The 19,852-nt window shown below is 40.4% G+C and overlaps 1 protein-coding gene across 1 annotated transcript in view; it reads left to right on the plus strand.

The window, feature by feature from the left end:
• Window positions 1-9,961, plus strand: part of LOC117346145 (vomeronasal type-2 receptor 26-like) — a 119,908-nt gene extending 109,947 nt beyond the window's left edge. The window contains exon 8 of the mRNA XM_033915547.1: window positions 9,066-9,961. Coding sequence (XP_033771438.1) covers window positions 9,066-9,961 — 896 coding nt within the window. The remainder of the gene's footprint in view (window positions 1-9,065) is intronic.
• Window positions 9,962-19,852: the final 9,891 nt, after the last annotated feature.

Here is a 19,852-nt window from a genome sequence, read left to right on the forward strand (position 1 = left end):
TGTTGTGGCGGATTGCCCAGGTCCAAACTTCCAGAGCTTTTTGACAAAGGGAGGCAGACCCTGTCCATCTTTGTTTGTTGACATAATACATGGCGACCTGGTTGTCTGTGCGGACGAGGACTACTGTGTCGTGAAGTAGATGTTGAAAAGCATGGAGAGCTCTGAGGATCGCTCTGAGTTCCAACTGATTGATATGACATTGACGATCTGTACTGGTCCAGAGGCCTTGAGTATGGAGACCATTGAGATGAGCGCCCCAAGCGTAGGTCGAAGAGTCTGTCGTGAGGACCTTCTGATGAGGGGGAATTTGAAAAAGCAAGCCTCTGGAAAGATTGGAAGAGAGCATCCACCAATGGAGAGACTGCTTCAAAGAAGGAGTGACTGTGATGTGTCGAGAAAGAGGATCGCAAACCTGCGTCCATTGAGATGCCAGGGTCCACTGAGGGATTTTGAGGTGAAGTCTGGCAAAAGGAGTCACATGTACTGTGGAGGCCATCTGACCCAGAAGTACCATCATGTGTCTCACTGAGATGGAAGAGCGGAAAGACACTTTGTGACAGAGTTGAAGAAGTGTTTCCAGACGTTGTTGTGGAAGGAATGCTCTGAGTTGGACAGTGTGTGTAGATTCTGTGAGGGCTGAAGTTGAGATTTGGGAAAGTTGATTTTCAATCCCAAACTTTGTAGGAACCAGGCAGTCCGTTGGGTCGCTACAATAACCCCTTGAGATGTGGAATCTTTGATGAGCCAGTCATCGAGGTAAGGAAATACCTGAAGACCATGATTCCTTAGAGCTGCCGCTACCACTACCAGGCACTTGGTGAAAACTCTGGGAGACGAGGCCAGGCCGAAAGGTAGTACTCTGTATTGATAGTGCAGATTCCCCACCCGAAATCTGAGGTATTGATGGGAGGCCGGATGAATGGGAATATGAGTGTAGGCCTCCTTGAGATCCAGAGAGCATAACCAATCGTTCTGCTCAAGAAGGGGATAAAGGGATGCCAGGGACAACATTCAAAACTTTTCTTTGACTAGAAATTTGTTGAGAGCCCTTAGATCCAGAATGGGTCGCAAATCGCCCGTCTTCTTCGGAACAAGGAAGTAACGGGAGTAAAAACCCCCGTTCTGCTGTTCCAAGGGAACTGGTTTGATGTCATGGAGATGAAGCAGAGCTTGAGCTTCCTGAAGAAGAAGGGCGGTCTGGGATGGATTGGAAGAATACTCTCTTGGAGGAAGCTCTGGTGGAACCTGAGTGAAATGGAGAGAGTATCCTTCCCTGATGATGGTAAGTACCCAGAGGTCGGATATAATTAACGTCCATCGGTTGTAAAAATGATGGAGACGACCTCCTATGGGGGGAAAAAAATGACAGAGACAGAATGGTGGAGGTAATGCTCTGTTTTAAACAGTCAAAAAGGCTGAGAAGCCTTAGGTACAGCAGAAAGTTGGGATTTCTGTTGCTTCTGAGGTTGCTGTTTTTTCAGAGAAGGGCAAGTATAAGGAGCCGGCTTCAGAGCAAAACGCCTTTGATAGATAACAGCAGGGCGTGCAGGCTTGGCAGGAGCTGGCTTTGGTTTAGGTCTGACGATTGAAGCAAATGATTTTTCATGGTCAGATAATTTTTTAGTGGCTTCCTCTATCGACTCGTCAAAGAGGTTGTTGCCTTGACAAGGAAGGTTAGCTAAGCGGTGTTGAAGGTTAGAGTCCATGTCAATGGTACGAAGCCATGCAAGACAACGCATAGCCACAGAGCAAGCAGCCGCTAAGGCAGACAACTCAAAGGCATCGTAAGAAGATTGTAGGAGTTGGAGACGTAACTGAGAGAAAGAAGCAATGACTTCTTGAAACTCAAAATGCATGTGGTTATCCATATAAGCCAAAAACTTCAGTAGAAGAGAAAGAAGAAATTCAAAATAAGTGATGAAATAAAAATTATAATTGAGGACTTTAGAGGACATCATAGCATTCTGGTAGATGCGACGTCCAAATTTGTCCATAGTTTTCCCCTCCCTTCCAGGAGGAACTGTGACATAGACATTGGAAGTATGGGATCTCTTCAAGGAAGATTCAACAAGCAGGGATTGATGAGATAACTGAGTTGTCAAATCCCTTGCGATGCACAGTCTTATACCTCGAGTCCAATTTTCCTGGGACTGCTGGTATGGAAAAGGTAGTCTCCATGCATCGAGCAAAAGTCTGGTTCAAAAGCTTATGAAGCAGAAGCTTGAGACACTCTGCTGGAGGCTGAGGAAGATGCATGATTTCTAGATATTCCTTAGAATATTTGGAGCCAGTATCTAATTATACATCCAAGTCTACAGCCATCTGTCGCAGGAAAGACGAGAAAGATAGCTGATCTGGCAATGCTTTGCCTCGAGAAGGACTCGAGGATGTTGAGGGAGCTTGTTTTGAAGAAGAAGCTTCAGCATGGAAAAAAGCATCAAAGGAACCTGGTGACTTGGACGAGGCAATCGAGATCAGAACATCCTCGAGGTCCGGCATTGAGACCTTGAACGAGGATTCAGTGGTCTGGTCGAGATTGGAGTAGAGCGAGGCTTCGAGAAAGATGGTTTATCCTGTGAAGAATGACGCCTGGAAGAATGCCTCGATGAAGGCCTCGAACGGTGGTGACAACTGTGTCTAGAACCAGATCTCGAGGATCAAGGAGATTTCGCCTCAGAGACGTAAGCAGCCGATGCCAATGTATGAATAGGGCTAGAGGCTATAGATCGAAGTGCAGAGGCTTGGAGGAGGAACCTCGATGCACTCGCAAAGACTCTACTCCTTGCTAAGAGTGTGAGGATTCTCGTCGATGCACTCACAGAGAATCTACTCCTTGCTTTTCGTGCTTGGATGGCAGACAAGACACTTGCAGAGACTCTGCTCCCTGCAAAGAGTATGGAAGCTCCGACTGGGACAGGGGAAGTAGCTCAACCTCGCGGGAGTCTGCTGAATGCCCAGGCAGGATAATAGGAAGCAGTTTAGGACCCATAATAGTAAGATACTGAAGAAACTGCTTCTCTAATATAGTCTGGAAAGAAGCCGGCAAGGATGGATCTGCATCTGAAACCGGACCATCTGCCTTGGCTGGAGGTTCCTTCGAGGCAGTGTGAGTGTGTTTCGACTTAGTAGTCTTGGACACTTTAATCACCACTGGTGGAACCAACTGCTGAGCTATCTGACCTGAGGAAACAGGGGAAGATACAGCAGATGGCGTCGAAGCAAGAGCTGCTGCAAACGATGAAGGTTTGATGAGGCTCGAGGTGGAAGCAGTAGGCGCAGAAGGAGCCTCAATGGAAGTCGAGGCCGAAGACGCCTTTGAAGTTGAGGGATCAGTCGGAGACTCCATGTCGAAGAGCTTGTCCACCAAAATGCAATGACGCTTGAAAGCACGAGGCTGAAGTGTTTGGCAAGGTAGGCATGATCTTGGATGATGTTTCGGCCCAAGGCACTTGAGGCAGCGTCTGTGAGGGTCCATGAGGGAGATCGCGCGTTGACACTTGCTACACTTCTTAAAGCCTGTAGCAGGCCGGGACATAGGCCGAAAAATAGCCGCCGCAAAGTCGAAGCTCGTGGGCTGCTGAGTGGCCTGTCCCGGAGAACGGACGGAAGAAGCCAAAATTTTTTTTTTAAACTAAAAAAAATAAAACAGCGATTCGTGAAGAAAATACACCAACCGCGGTTGAAGAGAAGGCAAAAAGTGAACAAAGTTGAACGCAGAGAGTCAAAGACGGACTTCTCGGCTCTGCGGAAACTAAGAACTGAGGAGATGCACCCTGTGCTGGGCGGGAAGGCACTCGCGCATGTGCAGTGCGGGTGACTTGAAACTTCTAGTTTCTTCAAGCAAGTCTGCTTGTGAGGCATCCGCATCGGGGCTCCGTCGGATGACGTCACCCATATGTGAGAATACATGCCTGCTTGTCCTGGGATAATATAATTTTTGGTGGAATTCATTATGCCAAATCTTTAAAATGGAGCGTGCAATAGTCATAAAGCAAGGGCATTTTAAGAAATTTAGGAATGTTTGGGAGCCATTAACAAATTACTGCATAGAATAAATATTAAATTTTCCCCTTTTGTTCATACACGTCCAGGGTAGGGTGGGGGGTAGGAATATTTCATGATTTCTTATGCTTATAAATAATTGTTGGGTATAAGGGAGGGCGGATATTTGATGCGAGTTAAAATTTGATGATATATTAAGTGATGTTAAAGTATAAAATGATTGTATATTATGTTACACTTATTGTGAGTTTTTTAAATGAATAAAGATTTTAAAAAAAGAAGCAATTATCAATGAAATAAAGGCTCTTTCTTAGACCACAATCAAATAGAGGGGGAGGAGCTAGAAAAATAACGAAGCTTTCATAATAAAGAACAATTCAAAATAAATTAACTAAGACAGATTAACCTTGGTCTATTCACTTGATATAGCACCAACAGATACGATCTAAAAAGGACCTCAAAAGCTCAGGCTGGAAAAACACATTTCTCAAGCCTAAATTTTTAATCACACATTTACAGGTATATTCAAACAAAAAAGTAATTCCTTTTTTTCTTGTTTCCTCTCTCCGTCTCTCCTGTGTTGATTTTGTTACATCAGGATATAACCAGATTTTCTGTCCACAAAAAAGAACCGTACAATTTTTAAAGTAAATCTTCATAACTGAACTCAAATCTTGTTCAAAAAACAAAATTAACAATAAGTGTAGCCCATTCTTTAACTTGAGAGAGTCTTCTAAGATAGCAGTAATATCCTGTAGATCTTTCACCGACTGCACTTGATCAATAATCCCATCGTCATTTACTAGTTAGTCTCCTGATTCACCCCCTCTTTTACAAAGGTGCGCTATGCTTTTATGCATTAAACACACTTCAAACACTAACACATGCATGTTATCCTATGGACATGATAGTGGTTAGTGCACATGTTGATTTAACATGCGCTAAACGCGTGCTAAAAAGCTTTGTGCACCTTTGTAAAATTGGGCCTCAGTCTTGTTAACTTTAGTATCAGGCAAATAATAGGCCTTATGGGCAGAATACTATCCAGAGGAAATTTCAGATTTTCTAAAAAGTATTTTTTAAAGACTTCTTTAGAAGACATATCCAAAATTTTTGGACAATTTAGTATTCTAAAATTCTGTTGTAATTCTCTAACCAATCTCCAAACTTTTCCATAGGATATAATGGACGCGTTTGCACGCGTTAGCTTTTAGCATATGCTAATTTTTAGCACGTGCTAAAACGACTATGGCACCTTAGTAAAAGGACCCTTTAATGCATATTGTCATGCAGATATTACACTTACAGTGATTGTTAATTTAACAATAATTTAAAATAAATGTTTTAACAATTTTCCAAAGATACATATAATAAGAATTTTTTCTTAGTGTAGTTGGAAGATAATTCCAAAACTTTGGGCTCCTTTTACTAAGTTGTGCTAGCGGTTTTTCGTGCGCTTAGCTAAAGGCTAATGCCTCCATAGAGCTTGCATTAGTATATTTTGTTTAGTGTATAGTTAGCATGTGCTAAAAATGCTAGCGCACCGTAGGGCTCCTTTTACTAAGGCACGCTAGCGGTTTTTCGTGCGCTTAGCTAAAGGCTAATGCCTCCATAGAGCTTGCATTAGTATTTTTCATTTAGCACGTGGTTAACGTGCGCTAATCTTTAGCGCGCACTAAAAACATTAGCGCACCTTAGTAAAAGGAGCCCTTAGTAAAAGGAGCCCTTTGTTACTATAAACTCAAAAGATATATTCATCAAAGATTTCAAATGACCATATCAGGTTATAGAATAGCCGTGCCTCAATGACTGTTTATACTAGGAGTTAGCTCTATTTATTGAGAAAGTTAAATACTTCATTAAACCAAGTTTAACCGATTTAAAATTTACTCTCTTCTCAGTCCTCAACCAATGTAATTGATTCAGAAGAGGAGTAACCCAGTCATTTTTTTTGTTGTTCTAAAAATCAAACACTCAGCTATATTTTGAAGCAATTGCAGCCTATTTTTTTTAATTCAGTGCAATGCCACAATATAAAGAATTTTAGCAATCCAACTGAGACAGTAACTCTCTAAAGATAAAATAGGACAATAAAAAAAGACTCTACCAAGCCATTTATTTGATTCTGAAAAGTCAAACCACAATCCAACATAATAATAAATAATAATAATAATTTTATTCTTGTATACCGCCATACCCAGCGAGTTCTAGGCAGTTCACATCAATTAATTAAGATCCGCGATGACACGCAAATTTACAACATTTTATCAGAATTTCAAGCAACGATGAGGGTGAGGATAGAAAGTAAGAGAGAGAGAGATCAAGAAGGAAGGAGAAGAGCAGTACGAGGGGGGGTGAGGTTTTATTTCAGGAGTAGGGGGGATTAAGGGTCCTGTTCGCGGAATAGGTGAGTTTTGAGTAATTTTCTGAAGCCGAGGTAGGTGGGAGCCTCAAGTACTATTTGGGCTAGCCATGGGTTCAGCTTAGCCCTGGAAGACGAAGGTTTTGTCCAGGAATCTTTTAAGATGACATAGTTTTAGAGAGGGGAAGGCGAACAGCTGAATTCTGCGGGATTTCTTATTGGTGCAATTCAGATTGAAGTGAGGATTGATGTACCTTGGCGATAAACCAAATACTGTTTTGTAGCAGAAGCAGGCGAACTTGAATAGGACTCTGGATTCAAATGGCAGCCAATGAAGTTGGTGGTAAAAAGGGGTGATGTGTTCCCATTTGTTCAGGCCAAAAATGAGGTGGACGGCAGTGTTCTGGATCATTTTTAGTCTCCTGATGGTTTTCTTCGTGGAGCTCAAGTAAATGATATTGCAGTAGTCCAGTATGCTGAGAATGGAGGATTGTACTAGTAGGTGGAAAGAGGTGTCATCGAAGTATTTTTTTATGGTGCGAAGTTTCCAGAGTACCGAGAAGCTTTTCCTGATTGTGAGATCGGTGTGATTTTCTAGGGATAAATGTTTGTCCAGCTTGACTCCCAGTATTTTTAAGGTTTGTTCGAGGGGAAAAAACTTTTCTTTCAATTGAATTGTGGTGTCTTTGATTTTGTTTTTGGGGGTGGCTAGGAAGAATTTAGTTTTGTCAGCGTTTAGTTTTAGTCTGTATGATAGCATCCAGAGTTCAATCTGATTGAGTATGCTTGTAATGTAGGCAAGTAGTTCTGGTGTGAAACTGGTTAGAGGGATGGCTAATGTAATGTCATCTGCATAGATGAAAAATTTGAGCTTGGGGTTATGTAGAAGGTTTCCCAGGGAGGCAAGGTAGATATTAAACAGGGTGGGGGACAGGGGGGAGCCCTGCGGAACACCGCAGGAGTTGTCCCAGCTATATGAGAAGGAGTCATTCTTGACTACCCTTTAGGATCTATTTCTTAGGAACCCTTGGAACCAGTTGAGTACCTGGTCGGAGATGCTGATGTGAGCCAGGCATTCTAGGAGAATGTTGTGGTCGACTAGGTCAAAAGCGCTGCTCAGATCGAGTTGTAAGATCAAGGCTCTTGAGCCCTGACTAAAGAGTGTGTGCAAGTGGTCGAGTAGGGAGGCTATGATGGTTTCGGTGCTGTGGTCCGCGCAAAAGCCCGATTGGTTGTCGCTTAGGATGTTAAATTTTTCCAGGTATGCGGTGAGTTCAGCCTTTACCACCCCTTCTGCTATTTTGGTGAATAGCGGGATGCTTGCGATCGGTCTGTAGTTAGATGGGAAGTTAGGTGGTTCTTTCACATTTTTTATGATTGGGGTTATCATAATATGACCTTGCTCTGGTGGGAAATTTCCTGCGGATAGTAGGAAGTTAACCCATGTCAACATGTTGGCTTTGAAGTGGGTCGGCGCAGTTTTCATAACGTTTGGGGGGCAGGTGTACAGCTTGCAGAAGGAGTTGGTATATTTGTAGTATGTGTTAAAGGTTTGCCAATCGATTGTTGTGAATTGGTTCCAGCTTAGGTCTGTTCTGGACCCTGGGTCTGGATTAGATATGTCGGAGTCTGGGAGAATGGGAAACAGCTCGAGGGGATTGGTCCTGGTAGGTAATGTTGATCTTAATTTTTGAATCATGGAGTTGAAGAAGTCTGCTAGGGTGTTGGCTGTTAATGTGGATTCTTCATGGATGTTTGTGATAGTCATTAACCAGTTTAAAGAGGTTGCTACTGTTGATTGTAATGTTACCAATTTTGTGGTATTTTTCTTCTATCATAAGAATTGCTCCAGTACTGCTATTTACCATTTGTAAAGTGCTGAAAAACTTACACAGCACTGTACATTTAATATGTAATAGATGGACCCTATTACAAAGAGCTTACAATCTAGTTTGGACAGATGGACAGGACAGACAGACAGGGGAGATCCTTGCAGAGAGGATCAGAGGAAAGACATAAGTAATTTTACACTGAGTGGGAGTTAGGAGTTAAAAGCAGCCTTGAAAAAGTGGGCTTTTACCTTGGATTTGAATACTGCAAGAGACAAAGCCTGATGTAATGGCTCAGGCAGCTTCTTCCATACAAACGGCACAGCAAGATGGAAAGGCAGAGTCTGGATTTGGCAGTGGAGAAGAGTATGATTAGGAGGGTCTTGCCTGATGAATGGAGTTCATATGGAGAGAATGGGGAGATAAGTGAGGAGAGAAATTGAGAGGATGTGGAGTGAGTACACTTGTAGATCAGTAAGAGGAGTTTGAATTGTTTTCATAAATGAATTGGGAGCAAGTGAAATGACTTGAAGGTCCTATTCTTTGGAAAAAGAAATAACTGGACATTTGTAGATGAGTAGTGGGTTCCAACAGCATAAGATATTCTTAAAAACACATTTATTTATGAAAGTTTTCTTTTCTAAATGGATAGAAGGGTTTTTATGCTATGCAATAGTATATATGGAATTTTGATATGCAGTAGTATATTTTTTCTGATTATGTTGTTGAAGATGCTTCTGTATTTACGTAATTGTGTGTTTTATGTGCTTTAAAATATGTGTATTTTGGAATCCACCTAGGTTTAGGCAGGCTATAAGTTTTTTTGTTTGTTTGTTTTTAATAAATACTAAGAAAATATTGTTTCTTCTCAGATTTGGACAACTGTATGAGATGCCCAGAGGACCAATGGCCTAATGAAAAAAGAGATGTTTGCATCCCCAAAATGATAAGCTTTCTATCCCATGAAGAACCTTTAGGAATAGTTTTGATGCTTATCAGCATTTTCTTTTTTCTCATCACTGCTGTCATTCTGGGAATCTTCATTAAGTACCGAGACACTCCTATTGTGAGATCTAATAACAGGAATCTAAGCTACATTCTTCTAGTCTCCCTCATGCTCTGTTTCCTCTGCTCATTGATATTCATAGGCCACCCAAAGGAAGTAACCTGCATTCTCCGACAGACTGCCTTTGGAATAACTTTCTCCATCTCTCTCTCCTCTGTCCTGGCAAAAACAATTACTGTGGTCATGGCTTTCCAGACCACTAAGCCTGGAAGCAAGTTCCGGAAATGGATGGGTTCTAGGGTCTCATACTCTATAGTCCTTTTCTGTTCTCTTCTTCAAGTCCTCCTATGCCTTGTCTGGTTGGGTACGGCTCCTCCATTCCCACAACAAAATATTCAATCAAAAATTGGAACAATATTAATTGAATGTAATGAAGGGTCAGCAATTGCATTTTACTGTATTCTGGGTTACCTGGGATTTCTGGCTGGTATCAGCTTCATTGTAGCTTTTCTAGCAAGAAATCTACCTAATAGTTTCAATGAGGCCAAACACATCACCTTCAGCATGCTGGTCTTCTGTAGTGTCTGGGTGTCTTTCATCCCAACATATCTGAGCACCAGAGGCAAGTATATGGTAGCAGTAGAGATATTTGCAATCCTGGCATCTAGTTCTGGATTACTAGGGTGCATATTTATCCCCAAGTGTTACATTATTCTATTGAGGCCTGACAGGAATAACAAGAAGTATATCACAAAAAAATAAATTGACAAACTTCCTTGAATGTTAAAGGAAAGCTAAAATAATTAAGGAACTTTGTAAGTACCACAGTTGCATTGAAACTCATACACAGTCAGCCCAATGTTCAAGATTAGCTGTATGTTCAATGGCAGTGGCGTACCTAGGGTATGTAACACCTGGAGCCAATCATTTTTTAACACCACCCAAAATAAAACATATTTTTAATAATTCTATTTATTTAATTTTTATAATTCATCCTCCCCAGATAGCTCCAAATAGGCTACAGTTTAACATTCATAGTGTTACAATATAATATTACGTAGGGTTACAACTTCTCCAACTCCATGCTGGCACTGTGATATAAATAAAAATAAACATAAAAGACATTTCCTCTCTCTGGGGTCCTGTTACTAAGGCGCACTAGCTGTTTTAGCATGCGCTAAATGCTAACACGTTCAAAGACTATAATGGATGCATTAGCATTTAGCGCCTGCTAATATTTAGTGTGTGCTAAAACGGCTAGCGTGCCTTAGTAAAAGGACCCCTCTGTTAGGTCCTAGCTCATGCTCATTGTCTAACACCAGCTCTGTCAGGATACACATTTCAAACCTGACATATTGGAATCACAAAATAGAAAATACCTTTTGTTGTCTGGTCACTTTATTATTCAAATCATTTTGGTACCAGGCTCTGGTTTCTGTTTGTATTCTGTTAACTCACTCGCCAGAGTCTCCTGCCCATTTGATGTTTTCTTCTTTCTCCATGATCACCATCCATCTTCTATCTCTGTACCTTCCCTTTTACTGCCATATCCAATATTTCTTTCCCACTGTCTACCATCTATCTTCTCTCTCTCTCCCTACCTTGTGCCCTAGGTCAAACCTCCCTATTCCCCTTCTTGCAGCATCTCTCCCTTCCTCTCCTCCATTATCATGTGCAATATTTATTTCTCCCTGCCCTCCACTCTATGTCCAACAGTTCTCCCTCTCTCTCTTCTCCATGCATGAATCCCTGTCTTCCACCATATGCAAGATTTCTACATTTCACCCCTATCATCCCTTTCTACATCTTTGTTGCACTCCTTTCCTCTTCTGTAGCCCATGTCTAACATTTCTTCCTCTCTCTTCTTTCTACCCCTGTGCAGCAGCATTCTATCCCTCCCTCCTATCCCCCCACCCTGTGTAGCAGTTTTTTACCACTCCCTCCTATCCCCCTGTGCAGCACCTCCGGACCCAACCAACCCCAAGCCCCCCATGAGATTTTATATTCCTTTGGGCATCCAATGGCAACAGCAGTGATAACCAACCATTAGAAGCACCACAAAATGGGCTGTTTGTGGCCTGCTCCACAAGGGCTTTTCTCTGTGATGTCATCATTGGTGTGGCAAAGGGAAGGCCCTGGCAGCTGGGCCACAAGAATCCTGTTCAGAGTTCTGCCTCCAAAGGCCCGTTACTACCACCATTGCTGGTGATTTAAAAGGCAGGCCCAGAGGTATGTGATTTCTATCTTTGTCGGCAGCCTTAATTTGGATCTCTGCCAGTGTCAGGCCTTTCTTTCTTCTGGTTTCACCTATTTCCTGTTTTCACAAAGGTAGGACATGGCAGAGAGGAAGATCTGATGCTGGCAGAGCAGTGAAGTTCCTGGACCATGATGCCAACCCCAGGAGCACCCCCTCATGGTCTGCACTCAGGGTAGACTGCCCCTCCCCACTTCCCCCTTGGTATGCCACTGTTCATTGGACATAAGAAACTAAACAGGGCTAAGATGGGAAATTATATTGATATTACTTTTGGTTAAAATGCATGTTGCCAGAACTTACATGCATAAATGTCAAATTTTATTGTACATGGTTTGATTGGTAAGAGATGTGGATGTAACAAGAAATTCTTATAACTCTGCTGGATTCTTGACTTCTTTGTTCATCTCTTGGCTCATCACCACTTCATTTTGTTCCTTTGTGAGGTTTAGTCCTCTTTTGTTTCTAGACAAATAGCTTACATGTGAATGGTCAATGCATCAAAGTAGCAATTTTAGAAAATACACTACTTAAACCTGTATGAACATTTTGGAATGGCAGGCCTGCTGGCCAGAGGTTATGAGCATCCCTTCAGCCAGACCTTCAGATATAAGGTACAGGGGTTGGAGGGGTTGGGGGTATGATTAGAGGTGTCAGGGGGTTTAAAGCCCTGGGAGGGTATCAGGGGGAGTTCCATTTTGAGAGGTATTTGTGGCTCTGGGGGGCCTAGGGGAGGTAATGGCAGAAGAGAATGGACATCCTTCCTGTTGGGGGACTTCTGGGGGAGGTTCAGGGGCAGCAAGAAGTGGGCATCCCTCCTGCCTGGCTGACTTTGTGGGGAGGTTCCCTGCCACAGCTGCTTAGCTGATTGTGGTAAAAGGATTCCCTTGCCTTGATCACCTCAGTAGCCACATATATTTGAAATGTAGGCCAGCTATTTACTGGCATACATTTCAAGTATCTTTTACAGCCCTAGGGAGATATCTAGGGTTCCTTAAACTCACCCACATCCACTTTCAGATAAAACCACATCCATGTCTAGCCTTGGTTAAGCTTGTTTTCTGACACATCTCCCTGCACTGTGAAAGACACCTACAGTACATAGTAGGCAGCCCGCATCAGGTTTTGTGTTTTTTAGAAAATGTGCCTCCTGATTGGCTGGTTAGTCAACGGTAGGATACCCATCACTGCCTACAATCAAGACGCTATTTATAGAATCTGCCCTAAATGGTTATTTATGTCCTTGAATATGAAGTTTTCTTTGCTGCTGTGTTCCTGTGGCTTTACTGACCCAATGTGTAGGGTCATTCAATATATTATTATACTCTGAATTTATTTATTAGTCCGGGTGTTATAATTTTAGGAACTTTATTAACAGATAAGTGCATTTAAATTTTTCTTTCAGTGTGTCACCTTTTCTAGTGCCATTTATATTTTTTGTATAACTTTTATGGCATTAACTTGTCTTATACTTATTGTTAAAGGATTGAATAATATGGCTAATAGGAGAACAATTCTGGACTATATATCTAAATTTAATCCAGACCTAGTGTCATTAAAAGAAACACATATTTCAACTACTGAGTCTATAAAGCTTAAAACTAAATGGTCTTTACTGGTATTGTTTTTGCCAGCAGATGGCATAAAAATGGGGTGGCTATATTAATTCATAATTGTTCAGATATAACAGTGCTACCAGGCCATAATGATTTCTGTGGAAAATTTATTAAAGTTAATCTGCTTGAAAAGGGGAAACTTATTTCGGTCATAAAAGGTGTTTAGCCTTGATGGAGGATGGTCCACCTTGTCTTGCTATTATACTCACTGCATTTTAGACCTCAGTCCTAGTGTATCAGTCTGTTCCTTAGCAAAGGCATGGAGGTTAGATTGCTTATTGTGAGTTTCTATACTGCTACTAATGACTGGGGAGTCAATTCAGAGCGGTTTGCATGAGCTTCTGTAAAAAATGTTACAATACATGAGTTACTGTAGAGGTGTTATAATACAGAGTTACAAAGAGCTTCTACGAGGTATTACAATATATGGGCTCTATACAGTGCTTCTGTAGCAGTGTTACAGTACAAAGTTATTAAAACTGGCATAATTATGGCATAATCAATCATCCTACTTATGTTACTGGCACATCGATCGTCCTATTTATTTGCATATGTTCATACCAAATCAATCGTCTTACACATCTAATATTAGATTTACTATTGCAGCTAAGTACACTATATTTACACACCTCCTAAGGAGTTTGGCCTATTCAACTAAATATAGTCTACATGTATCTGTATCATGTTTTATGTTTATCTTTGAAGTACTATATTCCTCAGATTCTGGTTTTCTGGGCTTCAGCCCTTGGTTTATTATCCTTTTGTGTTCTTCCTACCGAGTTCCTGATTTGGGGAGGGGGTGGGGGAGGAGGGACTAGCCAACTGTCTTCTTTATGTCATTTTATTTGGCTAAGTAGTCTATGAAGAGGATGGTCTTTATCCCTTTCTTGAACTTTCCAGTATCTTTTTCTAGTTTTAGTTCCTTCGGGAGGGCATTCCACCACCTTGGAGCCATCAGTGAGACATTCTTTTCCTAACGCTTTTGTATTTGATGTCTCTGAAGGAGGGAATTTCCAGCAGATGATTTTGGCTTTGGGAGTTACTATTTCCATTGAAATATTTTTCACAGTTTTAAATATCTGCCCACTCTTTCAGATAATATGCTTCATAGAGAACAGGAGTACAAATTTTGCATACAGCTTTTGTGTCTCCATGGAGAGCTTGTAGGGCAGGCTATTCTACCCAGAATGAATGACCTAAATGTGGGAGGTCTCATGCTATTCTGGGTCATATGTTCTGGGGATGTTTGAAAATGTGGATCTTTTAGATCAAGTTATGGACTTCTCATGTCCCTTTGTGGTATTTCTTCTTCTTGTACTCTATTGGTTGTTCTTTTTCATGGTGGTGGAGAACTGCAGGAACTTTCTCTGGGTCACCATTTGTTTGTTAGTAAAGCCTTGCTACTAGCTAAAAATACCATACTGGTGTACTGGAGGTTGAAAGTTACACCTTCTTCCTCCCAATGGAAAATATTATTATTTGAGTTAGCAGTTTTAGAGCACCACAAAGTGTGCAATATGGAGGAGAACAGATGGAATAACTTTCAGGACATTTGTGAGGTATATTGAAATTCTATTCCCCATAAAGCAGAAGCCTCCTCCTTAATTCTTGATTTTTGTCACTCTATTACTCTTATTTTTTTTTTCAAGTTTCCATGTTTTATTAAAATGTGATATTCTACTTATCAAGCTTCTAAGCTATATATAAAAATGTAAAATCAGGTTACATAAATTATAGCATACAGCATACTGTTACTGAAGGGATGAGGAGAGAGAATTACATGTCAAATAGGACAAAAAGCCATTGATGGGTAACATAGTAGGAGGGAGGCCCATCTGTAAAGTTAGAGTATTGAGAAAGTTGATTAAAGATCAAAGGCATCTTTGAATAGAAACATTTTTTTAATTTGAAGTGTTCTAATATTGTTTCTTCTTGTAATTCTGTGGGTATTGAGTTCCAAAGCATGGGGGCAGTGACAGAGAAGATAGTTGATTGGGTTGTACTAATGAAACAAAATTGATGGGATGGATAGAAGGTGTTGGGTGTTTGATCTAAGAGTTCTTAAAGGGGCATATGAGGTTAAGGCCCTCTTTTACAAAGGCACGCTAAGTGTTTTAGTGTGCGCTAAATCAACGTGTGCACTAACCGTTAATGCATCCATAAGATATCATGCATGTGTTAGCGTTTAGCGCGTGTTTAGTGTGCGCTAAAAAGCTTAGCGTACTTTTATAAACGAGGGGGTAAAAGTCTATCTAGAAATTCTGGAAGATTTGTGACACATGTTTTGAATGTTAAGAGCAGGATTTTGTATGTAATGCTATGACATACTGGGAGTAACACTGATCCCTCCTATGAAGGAGAGGTGGTGGAGAGTAAAACTGTGACTGAGTTCAAAGAAGCGTGGGATGAACACAGAAGATTTAGAATCAGAAAATAATATTAAAGATTGAACTAGGCCAGTTACTGGGCAGACTTGTACGGTCTGTGTCTGTGTATGGCCGTTTGGAGGAGGATGGGCAGGGGAGGGCTTCAATGGCTGGGAGGGTGTAGATGGGCTGGAGTAAGTCTTAACAGAGATTTCGGCAGTTGGAACCCAAGCACAGTACCGGGTAAAGCTTTGGATTCTCGCCCAGAAATAGCTAAGAAGAACAAAAAAAAAAAATTTTAAATTGAATCAGGTTTGGCAGACTGGATGGACCATTCGGGTCTTTATCTGCCGTCATCTACTATGTTACTATGAAGACTTCTGATGCCAAACTCTATGGAGGTACCTGATGCATGTTTGTTATACTTTGAGCAGTTTTAGTTTTCTTCTCTCGTCATCATATGTGTATTCATATGTTTTTCTCCTTTTCCACATACTAGGGAATGGGTGAGGGAAGAAGGGAGGGGATTAGATTAGATTAGATTAGATGGCACTATGGTCTTTTTGTTTTGGTATTTGTTAGCTCTGGATCATTTGGCCTTTATCTGCCATCATGTTTCTATATTTCTATGTATTCAGGGGAACTATACATCAGAAAATGTTTATAGACACATATGCATGTTTGCTTACAGTTCATGGATTAGTTCTTTGCTGTTGCTTACTTTTCACCTGTGAGTTATGCTAGCTCTGTTAGTTTTACTTATTTGTGATATAGATGTGAGCAGATTTGAAGTACTTGCCATTGTATTGCCATTTATCTTTTTTTGTGTGGATTATAATTCTTTGTCAATTTGTTTCTATTTGAATGCTCATTATGCCTAATACAGAGATATTTCAAAATAAAATAAAGATATATAGAAACAGTGTGAGAAAAGGCACTGCCCACAAGATGAGTAAGACTCTGAGAGACTTTGAGTAAAGTAATGTAACCCCCTCCTTCTCATACTGAGGTAAAAGGTATCCTTCTTTAAACAAGATTTATTTTGTAGTCGTGAACACCGAGGGTTAAATTGATACCTTTCCCCAGGAGAAGGAGTGAATTACATAAAAAAATAATAATGAATGCAATAATAAAATGTAATGTAACCTGGAAATAAAAAAATATTAATTAAACCCTAAACAAAATAGATATAAAGAAGTACAAAGGATTCAAAATTTAAAATTGAAATAAAATTTAATAAACAAATGCTGTATATCAAATCTAGACAAAGAAATTCTACTTTCCCTCTGTATAGTTCTTCTTGGAGGGTTTTTTTTCAGGATAGGGTATTTGAGGCTTTATGTCCTTTCTATGTAGGGGTTCCACGTTGGCGCGCTGTTGCTAGCAGACTCTCTCTTGCTAGTAGACTCTCTCTTCCTGAAACCAGCCTACTACTCTAAAACCAAATCAATAAGAAAAACCCTATCCTAAATCTAATAACCCTAAAGTTGCCTAAATTACTGCTGTTGGGAACATGAACTGTCATTGTTGTATTCAGTTGTTTTTCCCTGTTTTTCTTTTTACTGAAACTTAATAAAACTTATTGAACTCAAAAAAAAAAAAAAAAAAAAAAAATACTTCCTAAGCTAGAAAAAAAGATAATTGATGTTCCCTATATTATTTCCCTCCCCAGAATTTCCTATTTCTCAAATCACACACACACAAAAAATAAAATTCTCAATAAACTTTACAGCAGATATTCTCAGAAAAAAGTTTCTAAAACAGTTTACAACCTTTTTTCACCAATAGTTTATCACAACATTTCGCAGGAATCAGTCACAGAACCTTTTACAAAATCATCTCCAAAAATCAGCACCACAGATTTGTTACTCAGAGAATCTTTCAAAAATTTCCCAGAAGATTCTCACAGGATATCAGACTGAAACTTTCTCCAGAAATCAGCACCACAGACTTGTTACACAGAGACTGAGAATTTTTACAAAAATCAGGTTTCAATAGCAGTTTCACAACTTTGCTTCTCACAGACAAATTTCCAGCATCAGTTTCACAGATATAACAATTCTTCACATCAGCCAGAAAGAAATATTTTCACCCTTGGATAAATACCAGAATCTATAAAATAAACCTCAACTTCAACCAAAACCTCAAATTCCTATTCAAAATTCAATCAAACCAGCTATAATTACCTTCTCACAAGGCACAGAAACACAGATCCAAGTCACCCTACCAACTGTGAAATCTGACAGTTAGAATGTCCAAGCAGCTGATGCTGATCTCTGCATGAGGACAGCAAACCTATGAAGGAAATCAGCAACATAATACCAAAACTGCACCAATACAAAAGATACACAAACCAAACCTCTCAAAATAGGAAAAAAAACCACAGTTCATACATTCCAGATCCTCTCTGCTTCAAAAACCCTTCAAAATCTTCTTTAAACCCTGTTTTTCACACACAAGTAACTTTTAAACTTTTAACTCTGGTTACAGTAAGCAATATCATGTATTTACATTTTGGGCCCAAAATGGGTGCCCTCTGCAGTACAGTTCACAAATTCCCAAATCCTTCACACCTACTTCCTGTCTCTCCATCTCTTATTCCTCAGACCCTGAACACATTTCCAGCTGCCCATATTTGGGCAATGTTCTCTTCTTTCACATGCTCGCCCCTCACGTGACATGCATAGACCATGTTTTTAAAGGTGACAGGTCAAATGCGCGCAAGGCAAAAGAGCACAGACAAAAATGCCAAGACAAATCAGCGCAAGACAATTGAGCGCAGGGATAACTCAGCGCAACGACAATTCAGCGCGCCTCAAAATGGCACGTGGTGAATGAAGGGCATGTGCACGTTCAGCACGTTAACACATGATCATGTCACCACTTTATCAGAATGGTTCCTTTGCCTCTTTTCACATGAATGCATTTTCGTTACTATGTTTATGTTTCCTCTTTATATATGTGCTCCGAACAGCCCGCCCTCCTTTCGCTGCCTGACCGTGTCCGTTATAGGTAAAACTCTGGTTTTGCTAGAACTTGATCTATAACGAATATTTGTCTTGCGCGGATTTTACTCACCTCTGGTGAGAGCAAACGTATTTCCACGTTTCAAATTTCTTCATTTACAGGTATGTTTATATTTTTGGTTCAAGGGAACGCGGACCGTAAATTTTTATGTCGCTACTTTTGAAAGCTATATAAGATGCGCGCTACACAATCGCAAGAAAACCGAGGGTATAATAATAAAACTCTGAGTGAACTTGTTCAAATTAAACTTTTGTTGGTTATCATGGAACGCTTAGTGCGCATGCTGAAGGGGCACAAATATTCCTTGCAAGTTTTCTATTCCTGCTTGTGCTGGAATAAAAAAAACTCAGACACAGTTTTCATTCTGCTGAAATGCTACAAGGTCATTTTCTCTTTGTGTTCTGAGCTCTGTGTCTTACATCTTGTGCTTTAGAGAGATAAGAAACATTGCTAGACCTTAGATGAAAACTTCCCACTAAACGCCCCCCCCCCCCTTATGTTTGCTATCTCTTTCTAATGTATCCTGTTACCAAATATGGTCTTTCCTACAGTCATATGCTGAAAAAACTGACCCATGTATAATGCTATAAAAATGGATGAAAAACTCATAATAAATGGACAATTTCTTTGGGACAAACCTGAGCTTGAGCATCCTTTCTTCCTAGACTCCCCAGATGCATCTGACTTACAAACGACAGAATGTGTGAGGCAGTATTGGGACCAGAACCTTTTCACATGCGCAGATCAAAGTTTCGTCATTCTTGCAACCGTCTTGCGCTCAGTTGTCCCACATAGTAAAAGCGTGAGAAGGCTGATTTATGATATTAATATTATGTATCATGTGATGTCTGATATTAATTGTATGTATAATTGAATGTAGTTATAGAATTGAAAAGGAATAAAGATGTAAAGAAACATGTTTGCATGAGGTAAAAACTCTTATGCCAGCCAGACTAGTATCTGAATATTTTTAATTTGAGCGTGCTTATGGTTTATAGATTTATAAAGGCATTGGGGACCATTGTCTGTTGCAGGTATCGTTCATAAGAGGATATTCACATTTACAGGTATATGCATAGCTTCATTTCTTTGTTTTGCTAAATCAGAACAGTAGGATAGGATCGTTAGTCTGATGGTGGGGCTTATTGGTGTAAACTTTTTGCCTTGTTTGTGTAGTGATGGTGATTGTCTACCATTGTAGTGGGTCCTTTTTTGGGGCCTCTCTGCCTTCCTTCTGTCTGTGCTTAGGTATAATGATGTTGTTAATCCATGATGATTGTCAAGCCATAATTCTACTATTGGAGGTATGATTTGAAAGGTAAGTACAGACATATTGGCTCTGATTCTCCAAAAGTGCGTCCCGATTTTAGGCAGCTGTAGGCGTCCTACA

This window comes from Geotrypetes seraphini, chromosome 12 (genome assembly GCF_902459505.1).
Source record: "Geotrypetes seraphini chromosome 12, aGeoSer1.1, whole genome shotgun sequence".
Taxonomy (NCBI): domain Eukaryota; kingdom Metazoa; phylum Chordata; class Amphibia; order Gymnophiona; family Dermophiidae; genus Geotrypetes; species Geotrypetes seraphini.